At 38.2% G+C, this 20,823-nt stretch overlaps 1 protein-coding gene across 4 annotated transcripts in view; it reads left to right on the top strand.

The window, feature by feature from the left end:
- Positions 1 to 20,823, top strand: part of HPS4 (Hermansky-Pudlak syndrome 4 protein) — a 69,784-nt gene that overhangs the window by 22,523 nt on the left and 26,438 nt on the right. For all 4 annotated transcript variants that reach the window (XM_067154845.2, XM_067154847.2, XM_067154844.2 and 1 more), the window contains 2 exons: positions 12,548 to 12,709; positions 16,434 to 17,750. In XM_067154845.2, coding sequence (XP_067010946.2) covers positions 12,548 to 12,709; positions 16,434 to 17,750 — 1,479 coding nt within the window. The remainder of the gene's footprint in view (positions 1 to 12,547; positions 12,710 to 16,433; positions 17,751 to 20,823) is intronic.

Genomic DNA, 20,823 nt, shown 5'->3' with positions numbered 1-20,823 from the left:
CTACGTTTAAACTCTGCATCCTTCGTTTTCAATGGTCCCCAAGTTTTCCTCAATATTTTCCTTTCTTTTTTCTCTATCTCTTCTATTTCACCAGTTTTCATAGAGAACATGCATTCTGTGGCATACAAACTCTCTGGTTTAATTACTGTGTTGTAGCATTTGATTTTAGTTTTCCTTGAGAGATTCTTCTTATTGTAGGTATCTTAGTGAGTTGGTATGCTAGTTCCAGTTTGCTTCGTTATCGAGTCCATTAACCTGAATTATTTCGCCTAGGTATTTAAATTTATTAACCTTGTTGATTTTCCCATACTCTGTTTTTAGCACTGTAGATGAATCCCTAATATTTGACATGAATTTAGTCTTTTCAAAAGATATCTGAAGTCCAACTTTTCCTGCTATTTCTTTCAGAAGGTTGATTTGCTCTACGGCAGTCTCTATACTTCCAGAGAGGATTGCTATGTCATCAGCAAAGGCCAAACAGTTTACACCAATACCTTTGTGCTTTGAACCTAATCTTATCTCGTGTTGGAGACCCCTTTCTTTAACCACTTCAGTGGCATGTTCGGGCAGACCTCCTGTACCAGAAAGGTGAGGTTTTTTCGGAGGAAATTATTTATTTTTAGGATGCAAGGAATGAGCAACAATTATAAAGGGAACACATTCATATATTACTCAAGGTTAATAAAAACTTACGTTACACTCTATTTACACTTTTTTTACAGTAGGCCTGTGACATAGTTTCATAAAATATTGGTGTTTTGAGAATACTGTCCTTTGACCAATACATTTTTATTTCAGGCTTTTGTATTATTCACACCAACAACACTAACGCAATAAACTGCTGAATTTCATAAGAATTTGTTTCTGTGCCCTTGCATGCGGAGATTTATTTACAAGGTTTTCAATGCACTTTTAGCATACGAATTTGTTTCGGTCACTGTCAAATTTACAACTTCATCCATTAGAAACAGATCAAAACAGTCAATCCCACTCACCTCTGGTAATGAGATTTCATGAATACAGCTGGAAACCCTCCCGCCATCTGTTGAAAATGCTGGAAAACATTTTCCAAAGAGATTACAGTACCCCAGAAATTATTGGGCGATCACGAAATGAACACTGCAGCTAAACGAGAATTTCTCGGGTGGTTACGTTATGGGCAATCGTGTGCCACCTGAGAATTTCACGGGCGTGCCACTGAAGAGGTTAAGTCTTTCTTCCCATATTTATTTCTGACACACAAAATGTTTACAAAGAAATGTTGTACAGTCAATATATTTCTATATATTCCTATCCAGTGATTACCAGACTTAGTCTTTTGCACTGAGTAGTCATTGCTGAGAGGTTTATTCAGATGGGCACAGGTGAGCAGGTGTAGTGAAGCCTGCCTCTAGTCATATTCACATTGTTCATCAGACTTTGCATCGTGCTATTCCTGTTCTCACTATCCAAGAAGGGAATGGGAAGATCCATCTATTCAATACCAGTTAGGCTATATTGATGTTATTATCTTTATGAAATGTAGGGACTAGTTTTGGCCCGTATGATATTGGGTCATCTTCAGCCATTATCAAAAGATGGAAAAAATAATACATGCAGTTACGAACACCATAAGATATTACTATTTGTGTTGAAACTTGTTAACACATTGCTATCCACTCATGTAGCGATACGTGTTTTCAAGCATGGTGCTCTTCCGCTGATCACAAATGAATACGTGTTGGTGCAGCTCTGTCTTCTTATGCCATCTAACGTTGATGTACCTAAACGGTACATAATCTACGCTTCTTATAGTACTAGTTTTCCCCGTTTTAGTGCATCAGTGGCATTTGTTTTTGCCTTTGAATATCTCCCGTGTATACATCAGTGCTAGCAAACAAAAATGGGAGCACTGGTAAACAGTGGATTGACTCCCGGACGTGAATTATACGCTGATAACTTGTCAGGTGTTCCCAATGATTGTGAGGAGAGTGAAGATGAAGTGTCTAATGATAATTCTAGTGCTAGTGTCATGCATTTACGTGGAAGTGATGTTGTGAATGACACATTTATTGCACCATGCGGGCAGTCAGAACAACAACCTGTTGCTTCAGATAGCGATGATCTAGATGTAAGGAACTTTGATAATATTCTCCCTATTTCTGGCAGTAAGTGGTCTGTACAAAATATTATACTGGTTTTGGAGCCTTTCTCGGGGACACCTGGCATTAAAAGTTTGCCGAATAAAGCTGAAAGTTTAGGTTGTGTTGTCAAGTTGCTCATTGGCGATGATTTGTTGGAGTATATGGTGGAGGATTCAAACAGATATCATTACCAGAATGAATCAAACTATAAAATTTCACCAAAAACTTTAAAGTGAACAGATATAACTGTGAATGAACTCTAACAACTCCATCTCTGCCAAAACCTTCCAGCCACAGAGGCCAGTTACACGTCGGATGGGCCGGCCAGCAATGTGTTAACATAACCTGTTGTAATTACATATTAGTCGTAATCAAGTTGATGTTGTTTACGTATGTATTCGGAGTCTAGGTAACTTGTCCTCATTGAAAAAATTAGTCTCAATATAAAACAGTATGAAAGAATGTGAACACCACAATTAAAAGAGGGGATAAAAATGACACATTAATAACCTCTTGTATCATTGTATAATAAATATGATGTCCTTTCGTATGTATTCTAAATCTTGCATAGTTTACACATGCTTCTGGAGTTGAATGGGGTAAAGACCTCATTGAGAAAATTAGTCTTGATGTGAGACAGTACAAAAGAATGTAAATACTGCACAATTAGGAAAGAATTAAAATAAAATTTAAAAATTATTTTTTCTATTATTGCATAATTATTGCGATGTTCATTGATATGTTTTCTGAGTCTTACATTAGCGTTGATGTTAAATATTTGCCATGTATGTGGAGGATATATTCGATCCACAAGTTCTGCTTAATATTTAAAATTTTCATTGTGTCATATTATAGTGTTCATGTTCTTTTGCACTGTTTTATATACACATAAAATAAATAAATAATTGTGTTTTATATCAAGACTCTAATTTTTTGAATGAGGTCAAGTTACCTTATTAAACTACGAATACATATGTAAACATCAACTTGATTAAGACTCGCATGTAATTACAACGTTATGTTAACAAGTTTCGACACACAAATTGTAATATCTTATGGTGTTTATAACTGCATGTACTATCTTTTCCATCTTTTGATAATGGCTGAAGATAACCCAATATCATAAGGTCAAAACTAGTCCTAATATTGCACAGAGAAAATAACATCAATCTGATTGGTACTGAATAGGTGGGTGGACCTTCCCATCCCCTTCTTGGAAAGTGATCAATCGTCAATACGGACCACAATGAAATTTATTACTTATGATTAAACTCCACTTCTCAGTTGATTGAGAATATTCACCATTCCAAAAAGCAAGTGGTACCAGATGCCATATCCGCCTGGCTAGCATGGGCAGAATCCCTTACTAGACTGCACTCCCCATCTAGTGTAACTGACTTTCTGGTGTATATACGTTATGGCATGATCCATGAGGTATTTAGGGTTGTGAACTCTTTCAAGTAATGTGACAATAATAAAGATTGCCTTCTAAATTCATGACCTCGTTCCAAGGTGGTTCAGCTCCTTATATCAGCCCCTCCCCATGGTTGTGAGTTGTGTGTACCATTTTAACCACACACCAGCCCTCCTTAAACTTCTGGTAGTACTGGGAATATAATGTGGACTACAGAGAACAGCAGCTAAGATTACCAACAGTTAAATTTTTCCAAATAAAACTGTGGGAAATGAGTAAACCTATTAAAGGCGAAAGTATGAATATTGGTGTGTACAGAATAGATATGGAAATTTACGAGAATTGGAAAGGAACAAATAAGTGTCAAATCTAGCTGTATCTAGAAACAAGAAAAGGGACACAATGGCAGAGGAAGAGGACACAAGGAAAATCTTCATACACTGCCATCTTCTCGACAGTCCCAGTTCTTCCAACTTCATTAGGACGGACGGACTTGTCAGATCTTCAGTCTTCATGAAGGACAAGAAGAACGCCAGATAAGCACAGGAAAAGGGAAGAAATATAATAATTTTTATATTTTATCTCCTTTTGTGTTTGTCTTGTGTTCCTGATCATTTACCGCTTGCGCTTGTATTTCTCCCCTTTCCTGTACTTATCTGGCTTTCTTCATATCCGACACTTCCTGACAGAATGGCCCTCCAGATGAAGACGGGCTGAGAAGAGATGGATGTAGATCCTATCTGAAGTCAGCAGTGCCCTCTGCCAATGTGTTTGCGCTATTATGTGTTCCTTTTCTTTACGTTATGGTATCTTGAGGCAGAGTGATCCATATGAACCTTTATAATTTTAATGAGCAATCATTTCTCTCTGAAAGCTTATGTAAACTTCAACTTGAGTGGTTCTTACCATCCATTGTTGACGGTTATCTATTATTTCATCAGCTCCCGTTTTTGTGATCATAACACGAACATGTAGCACTCGCTTTTTCAGCATCTTTTTATTGTGAAAACTTGTTTGAAGACAAATTCTTTGATTGAAATGCAAGGGACATTTCGAAGAGAATTCTGTGTGCGGGCCAGCTATTTAGTTGAGGGTGTTGGAAAAACACACACAAGATTGTGTTGATGACGACCAGGCTGCATGCAGTGCAGGAAATGAAAGGGCTAGAATATCCTACCTTCTGAGGGTGGTGGTGGTGGTGGTGGTGGTGGTGGTGGTGGTGGTGGTTATTGTTTTAAGAGGAAATACAACTTGGCAACCATCCTCTGTATAACACTAATCAGAGAGAAAGAATGGAGGGGATCAGACACTTCAAAATATGAAGTTATCAGCCCTAGGAAGACACGAAGGGCGTGAAAATGAAAGACTCCCTACGCCTCCATACGTAATACAGTACCACCAGGGTTGGAAAAGAAAAGGAGTTGACTGAGTGAGGTCGGATAGGATAGATTAGTACATTCTGAGAAGGTTGGAACCTGATGCCCTGTATCAGCTACTGAAGTTGTTAGACCCATTTTCTATGACAATACAATAAAGAATCAATAAATTTGACCATTTTTGGTCCCGAATTTGTCTGTATTGACTAAGCTCTTTAAAAATACCACGGTTATTTGTTGGGCCACCTTTTCAATATTTACTATAAAATTCATAAGTTTACATAATTATTACTCGTAAATGTTTCGAGAGCTGGCCCACTCTCTTCATCAGCAAACTTGACATCTCAAAACAAAATTCTACATATTCTAAGATCTATCAATACTAACTTACACTAAAAACATAAATACAGTGGAACCTTGATTATCTGTTCCCAGAATGTACGTTTTCCCGGATTGTGCGTTCAAATTGCGTGGTCCCGCAAGCATCCTAATTAAATCATGTTGTAAAAATCCTGCATTATCCATTCCTCGAAGAAACGATTTCCTGGATCAACCGTCCAGTAATTTCAGTCCCGTTAACACTAAATTCTCGATGAAACGTTTTTCAATGAACTGTATCTCACGAAAGGACGGCTATGGCATACTTACAGATCTTGGCGTTAACGCCCAGTCATTGCAACAATTAGAACAAGTACTGTCCTGCAAAAGTGATCGGCGGTGAACTTGCATAAGGGACCATCTTAGCATCGCATTCGGGTGGTATTTTTGAGAGAATCTCAGAAATCATAAAGCAGAGGGTGACCACAACAATTGTACGGAGACACAGCGCATTTCGACAGCTCTGCTTTAAGACGGAACGTGTTTCGTCAAATGTTCGCACTTATAAAACGTCCACATTATGTCCAGGGTTAGATTGTTATACTGATCGTTCTACGTTACGATTTTATTTGACATAAATATCACACGAGAACACGTTCACTTCCTTATATAAATTACTTTATTTACACTGTATGTCACAACCCACAATTATACACAGTAGCAAATGACACTATATACAACACTCAATAGCGGAGTACCCTAAAGTCGATTCTGACAAGTACAGATATCAACAAACTGACGCGCGCACTATAACATGCTCTCTCTTGAATTCCCCGCCTCACTCACTCACTCACTCACTCACTCACTCAAGTCCAATGATCTGACTGACTCCACCTCGGAGCCCAACTGTCACTCCCAGTCCATCACTTGCCTGAGTCCCAAGAACCAAGATCTGCGAACTTAGAACTGAGAACTGCCTTCACTGACTGACAGTTCGATATTTATACTATTCGATTAACCATCTAGAATGATAGACTTCTGGAAGGGTTCTTCCAACACTCTAATGAAACACACTCGAAACATCGATCGACCAGCTAGTCGAATGGGTACTCAAATGTTCTTTCAATATTTAAAAATGTACATGGAAATATCTACAACATTCGTAATGTCTCTACATGTATCCGGATAATAAAACCTTACTGTAAGTTTCCAGAACCCTTCAGATATACCAAATATAGTACAATAAGTCTAATATACGAACATTATAGAATTTTCTACAGCTTTCGTCCATATAGATTTTGAGGTTAAACAATACGTATTTTAGGTTATGCAATTTTATACTACATACTTACAAAGAAACCATATACTAGTCATCTTTAACACTTAATAAAAGATAATTTAGCATTAAATAAACTATAATTAAAATATATTAAACACAATAATTGAAGGTTTTACGTCGGTTACGATGTCATACCTACGACATACTTTTTCGATTATATTTCTGAACAGGTTTTCGGCACTTTCCTCAGGGCACTGTATAGTTACTGGACTTTCAGGCAGTAATCGAAACTATTCCTTCTTAACACAAATCGAATATGTCATTATTATTGTATAAGCCCTACGATTATGTTATCGAGACCAGAACAGATGTTGCACCTAACATACAAAAAGCCATGGGAGGTCTTGGGATTGCCTACTACTGTTTCGGTCCTAATATAAGACTGAGAATTTTACGCTTTCGTGTTAAAATGTCAAAAACTGCAGCCGTTTTATTTGTGCACGTTACATTTAAATGGTTTGTATCATTTCCAATTTGTACTGGCCTGTGCAGCGAGTGCGCTTTCCAGCTGAGCTCAAGGTCACAAATAACCGTAATTTCTGAAGTTTTGATGATTTTCTTTTTCTTTCCAATTTGATTGGATTAGTGATGGGCAGAAATGAATATAATGCATTCAAGAACTTTAGAGAATAGATACATACATTCGAAACCATGTTCTAGAGTTCAGCATAACCTTTAAAAGTGGACGTAGGCCTAATTTCCGTGGTACAAGTTTTCTAGAAGCTGACTACGAACAGTATATCGGAGACCAAATTACAATGGAAGATTAAGAAAAGAAGGTAGTTTCCCCTGTAAAACTGAATATAAAGTATGGAGATTTTGAACTTGCGTACCGGTAATTAATGTTTGATGGTGGTTTCGCAGTCTAACTTGTCTGCCTCTCATTCGGAGGGCCCAGGTTTGTTTCCCGGCCAGATCAGGAATTTTACTTGGATATAAGGGCTGGTTCCTGGTCCACTCAGCTATCTAATGGTGAGATTGCGACCCCGGTCTTGAGCCAGGATTAACGGCCGAGAGGATTCGTCACATTGACCATGTGTCCCCTCATAATCTGTAGTCTTTCGTGCTGAGCAGCGGTCACTTGGCAGGCAAAGGCCCATTGAGGCTGTAGTTTGGTTTGGTTTAGGTGTGTTTATAAGATTATAATTATACATATTTCAATTTTGTGATATTTAGCTAATTGTTGATGGTTTTCATTCATTCCTGGATTTTCAGTTTTTCCATGTTGTAAGTTTTATTTTCATGGTCCCTCCAAAAATTGAGAATCGAGGTTGCACTGTAGTTAAAAGTAAAATATTATTATTATAAAAAACACACACTAAAATTTCTCCTTACTAATGCTTATATTAATAGCATTAATAGTTGTTGTATTTCTCTTATTGTTGAGGAAGCATTTTAAAAAGTTTGTATAAAAAAATACAATAAACACAGTTTTATGGGCATGGTACAACTGGACAGCATTGTATTGACAGGAGGCTATTTCCAGCAACATGTCATGTCTGACCTGTTTGATCTACTTAAGGGGCTATCTAAAGAACAGACTTCAGTCATTTGAGGCCATTAGGAATGTAATTCGTAACGTTGACGAATATACACAGAGTATGGTACGATGAGTACAGCTGTGTATGGATGCAGGTGGAAAAGGAATCTCGCACAGAATTCAGAACATGTTGATCATGTTTGCTAATATTGCTTCAAAAGTTGTCATAAAAATTGTGAAGGCTTGTATGGACTGTCCTGTTTTTTAAAAATTATTATTATTATTATTATTATTATTCTACGCAAATGGGTGACTTAGGACCACGCGGATTCAACATTTGTTGACCTTTCCTCCTTGCCCATTATTTCTTCATTTTCATCTATTGTTATGATTTCTGTTCCTCCGACCATGTATATTGTGTTGATTTCTTCTCGTCCTCCTCAAATCGCCTTGTGTGAACAATTTTCCAGTTTACCTGATTTTCATTTGCACACACCCTTCATATATTCCTATCCTGCAGATTTGGTGATCCGAATTCAGTGATACAGTATTTTGCTGTACTTGCTTATACCATCTTGTACATTTGATTTCCAAAAAATTGTGTATTTGATATGTAAGTCTTTTGTTATTAATTTTTCCAAATGGCTTAAAAGTTTAATTTGTCACAGTCTCATTGTATCCGTAAATTTGTCCTATATTTAATAATATTCTATTGGGTATATAACAAGCAACCTGGGAAGTACCCCTGCAACAAATAAGCGCATGCAACGCTCTTCGCCGAGCCAGCAATAGCTACATTTTAAAGATGCGTGATCTGACATCCGAAACGACGCATTGTCTACAGGCTCTCAACATCACAGATATTAACCGATTCTCCAATAAAGGCAGTGACCTTCCAAATCCAAGAAAATTCTGCCAAGAACTAACATTTATCCTGTTATAAGTTCAATCATCAAATTTGACGATAAATTTTGAATCTTTATAGACTCTTATCCACAAGGGATAAATAACTTTTTTACCAGATCTCATTACTAAGAAGATCCACAAATTGCTCCTAAGATTGATCTTCACATCTTTCTAGGATTTTGGACATGATATATATATTATTTATTTTATATTTTAGTACTCTCTTTTCCATAATTTTAATGTATGTTCCTATTAAGCACATGTAATTGAGCCATGTATACAAGGATTTTATATTTTATGATTTTTGAATAGAATAAGTTTTAAGTTTGTCAAAAGTGTTCTAATGGTTCTTAAGTCTTTGTTACGTAAATAACAATTGTTTGAGATTCGGATTTGGCTGATGATGCTCTATAAGAGAGCGAAACATGTCCCATATGTAACTTTTTAACTAATGAAGTTATTTTAATGTAACAACATTATAATGTATTGAACAGGTGGATTCATAATAAAACTTTATTATTGTATAAGAACTAAGAAGTCGTGAAATGGCAACTTGGTGCTCTTTGCCTCAGAAGGGGATCGGTGTAGAGTTGTATAAAGACTACACACCGGCCAATAATTGGATTAGGCATCACCAGGGACTTTCTTGTAGCGAATGGCGAGAGGCAATCAAGATGACATCGAATGTTTCTGCAGTACGAACTATCCCGGACAGAACTCAGGACGGAAACTTCTGTCGCAGATACGTCAGAGAGGGTTCTTGCCCCTACGGCGAAGTACTGAGAAACTCACGTCACCACAAGATAAGATCACTGATTGCAGAAGAACTCCGTAGCAAAAACTTCCGTGTATATGAAGAAGTCCACGGTTTGTCTACGACAGGGAGCACAAGACGAATTGACACAATTGCCTTTAAAGATAACGACACGAAAGGCTTCATTATCGATCCGACTATCCGATTCGAGCACCATGTCGGCCAGTCTACTGAAGTTCATCTTGAAAAGCAGAACATCTACCCGCCCACCATTCTGTTCTACAAAAATAAATACCAGCTGAATGAAGTAGAGATTATCGGCCTAATGATTGGTGCTCGTGGCACAATACCTGCCTTGTTCGGAGAATTCTGGAAAAAGTTCGACCTGCCCATCAACAGCATTGAAAGAATAGTTACCACCACCATACGTGGATCTGTACAAATCCTGAAATCTCACCTGTTCGGACATCCATAATCTAAGAAATCCTTGTTATCACTATATTTCTATGTGATAAAAACTTTCTCTATCCTGATATGCTTTACTTTGTCCATTGTGGCAACCCGTAATTGCGGGAAGTCGTTGATCCGTTCAATAAATATATATATATATATATAAAATAAGAGTTTTGTCTGTACACTGCTCAGAATTTAAAAAGGATGGTATTTCTGTATCACTCGTGTCCACAGTAACAAGGAAATGCGCTATTTAATTTTCCGTAATATCTGTCTGTCTACGTATGTACACGCATCACTAGAAAATGGCTGAATAGAATTTAATGAAAATTGGTATGCAAAGTCAAGGAATGTCGCTACAGTCTAGGCTGTAAATAATTGTATTTACGCTGACTGAAATAGTAGTTTAGGGGAAGGCCTAAAATGTAATTGTCAAAAATTTGTTATTAGTGGCCGTATCTTAAGGAAAATCGGTAGGCGAAGTCGGAGAATAAGTCGCTAAAATCTAGGTCATAAATAATTATATTCACGCTGAGAAAAATGATAGTTTAGGGGAAGGCCTAAAATTTAATTCTCAAATATTTAGGTTATTGGTGGTCGTATCGATAAATACTACATAACTAAAGTTATATATTATTAAATTTCTGATCATTTATGTCTTATACTTTGTTACCGTACCGACTATGATCACAGAGATAATCATGAATTTGGATTTTTGTTACTAAAGCCATATCAGCGCTGAGTCATGAGAAAATGGGTAAACAGAATTTAATGAAAATTGATATGTAAAGTTGGAGAATAAGGAACTACAGTCTACGCTATATATAATTTTATAAGACACCCTAAAATCAAAGAAAAGTGTGAAGGCCTACAATATAGAAAGCTCGTAAAATTGATCAACAATAACATTACATTGACTATTGTTTGTTGTGATGTGCTTTGTGCCTTCTGTTGCCACTCATCTCCGATGGATAGGATTACTGCTGCGTACCAAGTTTTTTTTTTAAATTTGCTGTACGTCACACCTACACAGATAGGTCTTATAGCGATGATGGGATAGGAAATGGCTAGGAGTGCGAAGGAAGTGGCCTTGGCCTTAATTAAGTTACAGCCCCAGCATTTGCCTGGTGTGAAAATGGGAAACCACGGAATACCATCTTCAGGGCTGCTGACAGTAGGGTTTGAATCCACTATCTCTCAGATGCAAACTCGCAGCTGCGCGCCCCTAACCACACGCCAACTTGCCCGGTCGTACCTATTGTAACAGCCTGCCTGAATATTGGCGGGAAGTAGCTGGGGATTTTGATAACTTTCTTCTTTAGCATGCCACTTCTCTGGTTCATAAATTTTTTGATACTACTGGTATGTAGCACACTGGTTCATCATAGCATTCGAGCTATTCAATCCCTACTCTGAGGCACTGATTGGAATGAGGTAGGTAAGGGTGTATTCTGCCCGAAGGCAGGTCCGAACCTCCACAGAGGTGTGCCTGAGCCGGAGTTAACGTGCGGTAGGGTGGCCAGTTCCTTTTCGCTCCTCCATTCTCATACCCCCTACCAACAGCGCGTGGCAACCCATCCAAATCTTGACCACACCCAATGTTGCTTAACTTCGGAGATCTCACGGGATCCAGCGTTTCAACACGGCTACGACCGTTGGCGAGTGGAATGAGCAGTGTGCATATTTAACGGAATAATCGCAGAGGAGTATTCACGGCTGTCTGCGGCCTGGTCATTCAAGCTCTGGACCTTTGGACTGTTAGATCGGAAAAGTACTACATGAACTTCGATTGTTCATTTCTTCAAGAAAGTGTCATGTGTTAGTTATCCTTTAATGTGTTTTTTTTTTGTGTGTGTGTTGATAATTGTGTACTTCTTGCCATGTTTTTTCTGTCGGCAATGATGACATAGATATGTGTCGAAACCGGTCCCAAACCAAATTATAAATATTGTGACATTAATTTGTGCAACAGTTTATCATTGTATTGAATAGGTGGAACATCTCTCTTTTTAGCATTGTGATTCTCAGTTCAGTACGGATCAATTATGAAGTTTTTAACTTTAAATATACGTTAATATGCCTGTGTCTGATCGCTAGTTTTCTTCTGAACCTCTGATTGCTGTGATAGTCACAGATGCTAGTTTGAGAACCTGCTTGAACACATTAGTCTGGATCAACGCAACTGTTGCTCGAACACCAAATTAAAACAAACCATCTTTCTATTTGAAGATTGTTGGTGTCGTCTCTCTTCCCACACACGTTCATTCCATTGCTGTGTTTGTATTTATTGTTGTATAAATAAATTAATCAGTCATTGTGTTCCTGATTTTACACAACCTAATTGTTCTAAACATAACGTTCATCTGTTTGCTCTATGTATACAGATCCCAGCAGAAGCAGTGGAGACTCCATTCCACCTGCCTGTTGGAGTTCAGCTCCTGTACGTCTACGTAGAGAACAAGGATTATCAAAATTTGCTGCAAAATTCTGCTTCATTGAGATCAGCGTTCGAATCTGTTGCTTTCCAGAAGGCCAAACCAAGAAAGGTAAGATATTAGCAAATAAAACCCATGTGAATTACATTCTTCTTTTACACTAACCTTTCATGGACATACTCGAAATAGTTAAAAAGGGACCTCTACTCAACATACGTCGACGATGTCCTTGCAGTTATTAATGAGAACCTTCAAGATGCTAACACCACACTTCAGACATTAAATAACATCGATCCTCACATTAAGTTCACTTTGGAGTCAGAAGTAGATCAAAAAATTAATTTTTTGGATCTCACCATTACTAGACAACAGGAATCCTTAACCTACAAGATATATAGAAAACCCACCCAATCGGCCGTCACAATCCGACAAGATTCATTCCATCCTTTCCCCCACAAAGAAGCAACTTATAATAGTCTTATACATAGAACATTTAACGTACCCATGAACAAAAAAAATTTTCACACTGAACTGAATACTATCCATCACATCGCTAGATTCAATGGCTATAATAATAAATTCATAGAAAATATCATTAGTAAACACAAATTCCAACCTAAGACCACGCTTAAAAAAGAACCATCTAAACATGACTCTTTCTCCACTTTTACCTATGTCAGTGGAATTCACATAATTACTAATGTTCTAAAGAAAAAAAGGCATGAAAATAGCCTTCAAAACCAGCAACAACAACATGCAAATCTCACATAACACTTCACATATTACTAAAATAAATAGATACTCAAAATCGGGTGTCTACAGAATTAGATGTAACACATGTTCAAATATTTCTTACATAGGGCAGACCGGTAGGAGTTTTAATATTAGATACTCTGAGCATTTTAACGCAGCTAAATACAACAAATTTTCAGCCATCGGCCAACATATGGTCGATTATAACCATAGTTTCACGAGCATTGAAACAGACATGGACATACTCGAAATAGTTAAAAAGGGACCTCTACTCAACATAACTGAGAGCTTTTACATACATTTGGATCAATATTTTAATGACAACTACAATCTTAACGAAATTACCGAGAAATCCAACATTTTATTCGATCTTTTTATTTCCTATTATAAGAAAAACAAATCATCTGTTCATAACCCTTTCTTTAAATCAATTAAGGGTCCTCTTCCCCCACAAATACCATTAACTTCCCTCTCTCCTAACCCGCCCTGAACCATTTCCCCTTCCTTCCACACTTACGTCATACTTCCCCTCCTTATCCCTCTCTCCTCTCTTGCTGATCTACGCTGCGTGACACTCACTCAGCCTGTTGCATTCCTTCCAGCAGCTTGTTCCATAAAAAGCGCAAGGTGAGTACTCGTTATTTCAACCCCCTCCCTCCCTTTCTACTTTCTCTATTAGATTTTTCGAGTTAATTCTAATTTTGTTCTTCAGGTTCTGTGGGTTCCGACTGAATTGAGACTTCCTTTAAACACAACAATTGTTCATACTACATAGAACAAGTCCAGCTTTCTCAATTCGCCAAGTCTATATTGGTCATATTGGACAATTCCCTCGGCGCCATAGTGGAACTCGCTCTCATAACTTTCCAGAAACTTAAGATTTCACTCAAATTTAAGTGTGCAACATGTGTTCAACCATCAACCTAAGACTTTGACACACCGAGCTCGATAGCTGCAGTCGCTTAAGTGCGGCCAGTACCCAGTATTCGGGAGATAGTAAGTTCGAACCCCACTGTCGGCAGCCCTGAAAATGGTTTTCCGTGGTTTCCCATTTTCACACTAGGCAAATGCTGGGGCTGTACCTTAATTAAGGCCTCGGCCGATTCCTTCCCACTCCTAGTCCTTCCCTGTCCCATCATCGCCGTAAGACCTATCTGTGTCGGTGCGACGTAAAGCAACTAGCAAAAAAAAAAAAAAAAAAAAAAAAAGACTTTGACATCAAGAAATTTTAAGCGACATCACAATGATTTTATTCATCTGTTAATTTTAACATATTTTGGTTATATTCAGTGTAATTTATGTATAAGGTTTTACTTGTGTGTCATTCCATCACCATCCATCCTCTTGTTCATCCATATCATTTTAGATTATGTCTTTTGCTTGTAATTTTGGCTAGGCTGATGATGGTCCAAAAAAACGGACCGAAACTAGTACCCGACACTATCATATTGTAATGTTTTGATAAACGTTAAATGATTTTAAGTATTGAGAAGGTGGAGCAATAAATCTTGTATTCATTTTAAGTTAAGTCTTAACTCAATACGGAACCCAACCATGAAGTTTATTACTTTAAATCTATCGGCAAAAACAAATATTTGCCCTTGGACACAATTTTCCCGGTTGATTAATCGTTAATAAGAAAAATATACTCAAAAGTTTGTTGAATTTGATTCAACAGCTCAGTACTGTAGCATAGAATAGCGGCAACCTGTTACGCGAGAATCTAAGAGCGATTCAGTGTTGCTGGTCGTGAGCAAGGATCTTGTAGGCTGGAGTGTTGTGCGCAGGTTATTCACGCACAACCACACTATTTAACCATGCCTATGGACCTCCTGGCACCACCGTTTCTTGGCTTACTAACTGACCTCTAGAAGACTTAAAATGGAGACGCTGTAAAACTCAAATTTACCACCATTTTCTGTGTTGCTGTCAGCTGGCTAGGGCTGCCACCTTCGTTGAAAACAAGAAAATTGCACAGTTTAAAATAGTCAAGGTGTGTGCTGGGTACTTTCTAATTAGTCGTAGGGTGATTAATCGCATCGTACTTTGTGGAGTGTGTAGTATGCTAGAGGCCTGTTGACTGCTTTGTTGCCCCAATCCAGACCAATGGTCTTTTCACTAGCTGGTCTTGTAACTAGTTCTTAAGTCGGCAGCCTTGCATAGTCCGCTGTGACATTATCCGAGACATTGAGTTCACTGGTCCGAGACACGTGTTAAATTTCTAACCTCTGTCACATCGAGCCGTGCCATGTTGGATCTCTAACCTATCGTCCGCGAAGGTTCTATGGAATCTTTACCAAAATGCAGGTTACCGCTGTAATATCCACATACATCATTATGCAGTAAGAGAACTGACCTTAAAGGTTTTCTGTCATTATGAGACGTAAAGAAAACTGAAACAAAGTGGTTTAAAACTCACGCTTTTTATTTTAATCGTATGTATCGTGGTTGCAATATTCTGATGTTGTAGTGTATATAGTATGAGCACGTCGGGCTCCATGGCTAAATGATTAGAGTTTTGGCCTTTGGTCCAGAGGGGTCTCGAATGGGTCGGGGATTGTAACCGTCCTTGGTTAATTCCAATGGTTCGGCGGCTGTGCATGTCTTGAACTTTAAAATTCATCATAGATAGGGCCGCATTTTCATAGATGTGCAGGTCGCCTATCAGGTGTTAACTCGAAAGACCTGCACCAGGTCTCTCTGGAGGACACACGCCATCAATTTTTCCCTTCCCTTCATCAATGTTCTACTACATTGTTATTAACCATTTGGGGATTCGTTGGACTCAGTCTGATATTCCTAAAACACAGTTCGTCTTCTGTCAGATGTTTTCCAACCTAACTCTAAGGTCTGATTTCTCATACAATTCTTTGGGAAAACTGCAGGTGTACTTTACTTTTGCAGTTATGACATCTATGATTCATTGATTTCTAAGTGAGCTCTCAAGGTTTTTAAACCTGTCATTATTGGGCTAATTTCCACACATGCAAAGCCATGAGCAAAACCTAGCAAATAGCATAATGACTTGATTTACTGTTTGTGTGTTCCAAACAGAATAAAGTCTGTTTTATTTCTGATTCAGGCTCCTCCTGGGAAGATGCCACCTGCTGTGAACAAGGAACCGATATCATCCATGAAGAGAGATACTTCAAGAATATTCACAGTTGTGGAAGAGAAGGAAGGCGAAACAGAAGATAGTGTTACTGGCCTTAGCAGGATGCTCTCCTCGCAGAATAACAGGCGCCACTCAGCTAGTGAATGTCCCACTCCCCACGTGGACAAAGTGCTTCATGCCAAAGTTCTGTCTATTTGTCGAGGTTCAGAGGACGACATTGTCAACTCTGCCATCAAAGACAGTGGTAGAAAGATGAAGTCTTCACAATCCATGACTCTAAACGGCAAAACAAAGCCCCAGGCTGACAGAATAAAGAATGCCAAGTGTTTGGGCGATTTTCACGTCAACTACTGTGACAGTGAGATACGTAGTCTAAGCATGAACGATTTGAATCAGAGTATATCTCGGTCTTCGAAACGAATACCTCTGCGTTATTATAGTTTTGGTTTGCCCCGTCTTACTCACAGCATGTGCGAAGACGAGGATGTGATGGATTCTCCAACTGAGAAACTCCCTCCAGGAAAACGTTTTTACAACACCATATCCGACCCTCTGCATCCCTTTTTCCGTAATAACCGTCTTCCAATTTCCCGTTCTCTTTTCGACGAATACCTTTCTCACCATTATCAGCTGCTAAACATGGCTCGAAGTCCAGATACAAGTCCTGTTGAGAACGGGAGTTTGGACTTCTCCTTGTCCTCTGCAGATGATTTGGTTGAGGATAAATTGTGTATGGATATCAAATTGACTAATGGCATAAATGAGCACAAAGTAGGAAATCCTTGTGAAAAAGATCAAATTATTCCTTTAAATGGAAAGGAAGCGAGATCTACAAAGCAGGAACTTTATAGGCGATCGCTTAGTTTACCCTTAAAAACCCTCTCATCTAATGGATGTGACAGTGATGATAAAATGAAAAACTCTGCGAATATGGAATCGCCTTCAGTGCGGGGGAGGACTCTAGGTAGTTTGCAGCTGACGCCCTTGATGTCAAAGTTGAGCATTCTGGCTATGGAGGACAGAACTAGTGGCTTTTGCAGTCGAGAGACCACTCCGGGTGACTTCAGAGACTCTGGCTTTCCTGGTACGAGCAGCGAGAGCAGCGTATCTAAGAGGACGGACAAGAAGCAGGAGGAAGACATGCAGTGCGAGGTGAACAGCAGACCAGAGCAGCAAGGAACTCCTGAGAAGGCCGTGATGTTTGTGTGTGGTCAGCAGAACATGGCTCTCTTACTGCTCCTGGAGGAAAAGCTGGGACAAGATCCAGAGCTCATACATTCTTTGGTGAGTTTCTAGTACCGTACCTTGTACGCAACCAATGTTGCATTCAATGGTAACGTTCCCAGTACATTTTGGACTGTAAGCATTTGCATAAATTATATTTTCAGATAAGAATAAATTCTTCGTTTAAAGTAACAGGGGTTTGACAAAACTGTAATCTTTCACTTTTTTTTTTTTTTTTGTAGCATGCATGCATCATTTACTGGAAGGTGTAAAATGGTAGGGAGGAATTCTTTTGGGTGGAAATATAGTAAATAGTTTTGCCAATGTCCGACTGTGCTGAAAGGATGAGTCTAATTTCTTGGGACTTGAGAATGGGTGCAGCGAGAACGATTTCCAAGACTAAAGTGATGTCAATAGGGAATACAAAACTGGAGCAGGTGGATGGATGGTAGTATAGTAAGTGAAATCAAATGAAGCAGTGAAACTCAATGGTATTCCGTAAACAAAAAACAAGTTGGCTCACTGGTCTGTTTCAGGCTGACTTTGGGAACAAAAGCTGGGTGGTTATTCCTTGCCTTGTGTCGCATCAATGACAGTTTCACTAGACTAGGGGAAGTATTGTTGAATCTAGCTGCACCAGTGAGAACCCTGCAGTATTTTGTCTAAGAATCACATTACATCTAGCAACTTCATCTGATGATGATTCAACATGCATTTATCTTAATTTATAAATACTGTATATCATATTAGTGTGAATTTTATTCATGTTTTGTAACTATTAGTATATTGATTTTAAGTTAATTCTTACTGTAGACAGCTGAAGATGGCCTAATGTGGCCGAAACATGTCCTGCTATTTTAATATGATGTTTTCACATCTTTGATTTGTACATTAACTTATAGGTATTGACTCTCTCTCTCTATTCGTTTAGTCGATTCCGACTCTCCGTGACCCCATGAACTAAAATACGCCAATTTCTTCTGTCCTGCACTGCCTTCCAAGCTGGAATTTAGTACTTCTGTGATGCCATCAATCTGTCTCATTCTTTGCCGCCCTCTTCTCCTTGTGCCCTCGATCTTCCCCAGCATTAAGGTCTTTTCTAATGAACTGTGTCTTCTCATGATGTGTCCAAAGTAGCTTAGTTTTTTGTTTCAGGATTAGGCCATCCAAGGAACACTGGTTTTATTTGCTGTAAGACTGACCTATTTGTTCTCTTCGCAGTCCATGGGACTCGGTAAGGATTTTCCTCCCAACACCACAATTCAGAGGAGTCTATTCTACGGCGTTCAGCTTTTCTTATAGTCCAGGTCTCACATCCGTACATCACAACTGGAAAATCCATAGCCCTTATTATACGGATCTTTATTGTTACTGTTACGTCTCTACTCTTTAAGATATTGTCAAGATTGGTCATTGCCTTTCTACTAAGAAGCAATCGTCTTTTGATTTCATGGCTACATTCACCATCAGCAGAAATCTGTGAGCCAAGATAGTTGAAAACGGAGACTACCTCCATTTTTTTCTCCTCCTACATGCCATGAATTGACAGATGTAGTTGCCATAATTTTTGTTTTCTTGACATTCAACATTAGTCCAGCCTTTGAACTTTCTTCTTTCACTTTCAGTAAGAGGGTTTTAAATTCTTCTTCATTTTCTGCCATCAGAATAGCATCATCTGCATATCTCAGGTTATTTATATTTAACCCAGCTATTTTGACTAGGTGGAACCAATTTACTAGCTTTTCAACTTATATAACATAACTAACAGTTACCTGCGGCTTCGCTTGCGTGAATTTCGTAATTGGATAAAAGTAATCGTTCCTCGGTACTATGCTAAGACATTAACTGAAAATCCCTAAAGTATATAAACTTGCTTAAAAATTGAGTTTCATTTACTCCAGAAACTGGGGACTGGGAGACTTACTACCTCGGATCGAGTAGGGGTATTACAGTCGCCTTGACAAAGAATACTGCAATGTATTTGAAACGTCTGCAAATTATACGTGATCTACAGCCAACAATAATACGGTTCAACCCGTAAAATAAAATAAACAATTCTACACACCATGGAAGCTTCACCTCTAAGATACTGAAGATACGTTTAATCAGTCAGTCACTACTGATCTGCATTTAGGGCAGTAGTTATAGTAGTTATAAAATATGATGTTGGGACATGACATATACAATACATGTTAAAATCATTGTAAACAAATTTAAAATTTAAAATTGATGTGCTGTTTGTAGCTGCTTGCATTGATTATACCAAGATAATATTTTAGATCAATCAACTTAATTAAGATAATTTTATAACATTTGCCTTTTCTCTTGGCCAATTTATAGCGCTGGAATGCAAAATATAAACAAAATTCACCTCAAGTTATCAACCATTCTAGTCTATTGAAATCTTATGTTGACAACTGCCCCAGCAAGTATACGCTGAATTTTCTTACAAAGGGGATCCATTTCAGTACCAGACATGTGCCGTTTTTAGAATTTTATATGACACAAGTTTTCTTTTGGACAAGATTTTAAATTTGTTTACAATGATTTTAACATGTATTGTATATGGCATGTCCCAACATCATATTTTATAACTACTATTCCATAACATTAATATCATAAGAAATCATAATTCAATTTTTACAAATTATAAATGTCATTGTCCTCTAAACAATGTTTGTTTTAAGATTAAATTAATATCGCTGATGATGCCCAATAAACGAAGGGCGAAACATGTCCCCATAATATTTAGATTTTCTATGTTTAATTAACCACTTAACATGGTACTAATTGTATTGAATAGGTGGGGTAATAAATGTACTCCTTTTGTAAACTAAGTGAGATCGCAGTTTTCAATACGGAACAAAAATGAGAGTGATGGTTTGTAACATACCACATAGTCGGGCAGCTCGTCTCCTTTTTCCCAAGTCTTCCCAGCCCAAACTTTGCAACATTTTTGTAACGCTACTCTTTTGTCGGAAATCACCCAGAACAAATCAAGCTGCTTTTCTTTGGATTTTTTCCAGTTCTTGAATCAAGTAATCCTGTTGAGGGTCCCATACACTGGAACCATTCTTTAGTTGGGGTCTTACCAGAGACTTGTATGCCCTCTCTTTTACACCCTTACTACAAC

The sequence above is a fragment of the Anabrus simplex genome, chromosome 10, assembly GCF_040414725.1.
Source record: "Anabrus simplex isolate iqAnaSimp1 chromosome 10, ASM4041472v1, whole genome shotgun sequence".
NCBI classification, from domain to species: domain Eukaryota; kingdom Metazoa; phylum Arthropoda; class Insecta; order Orthoptera; family Tettigoniidae; genus Anabrus; species Anabrus simplex.
The sequence above is the reverse complement of the archived record's forward strand: the minus strand, read 5'-3'. Positions and strand labels throughout refer to the sequence as shown.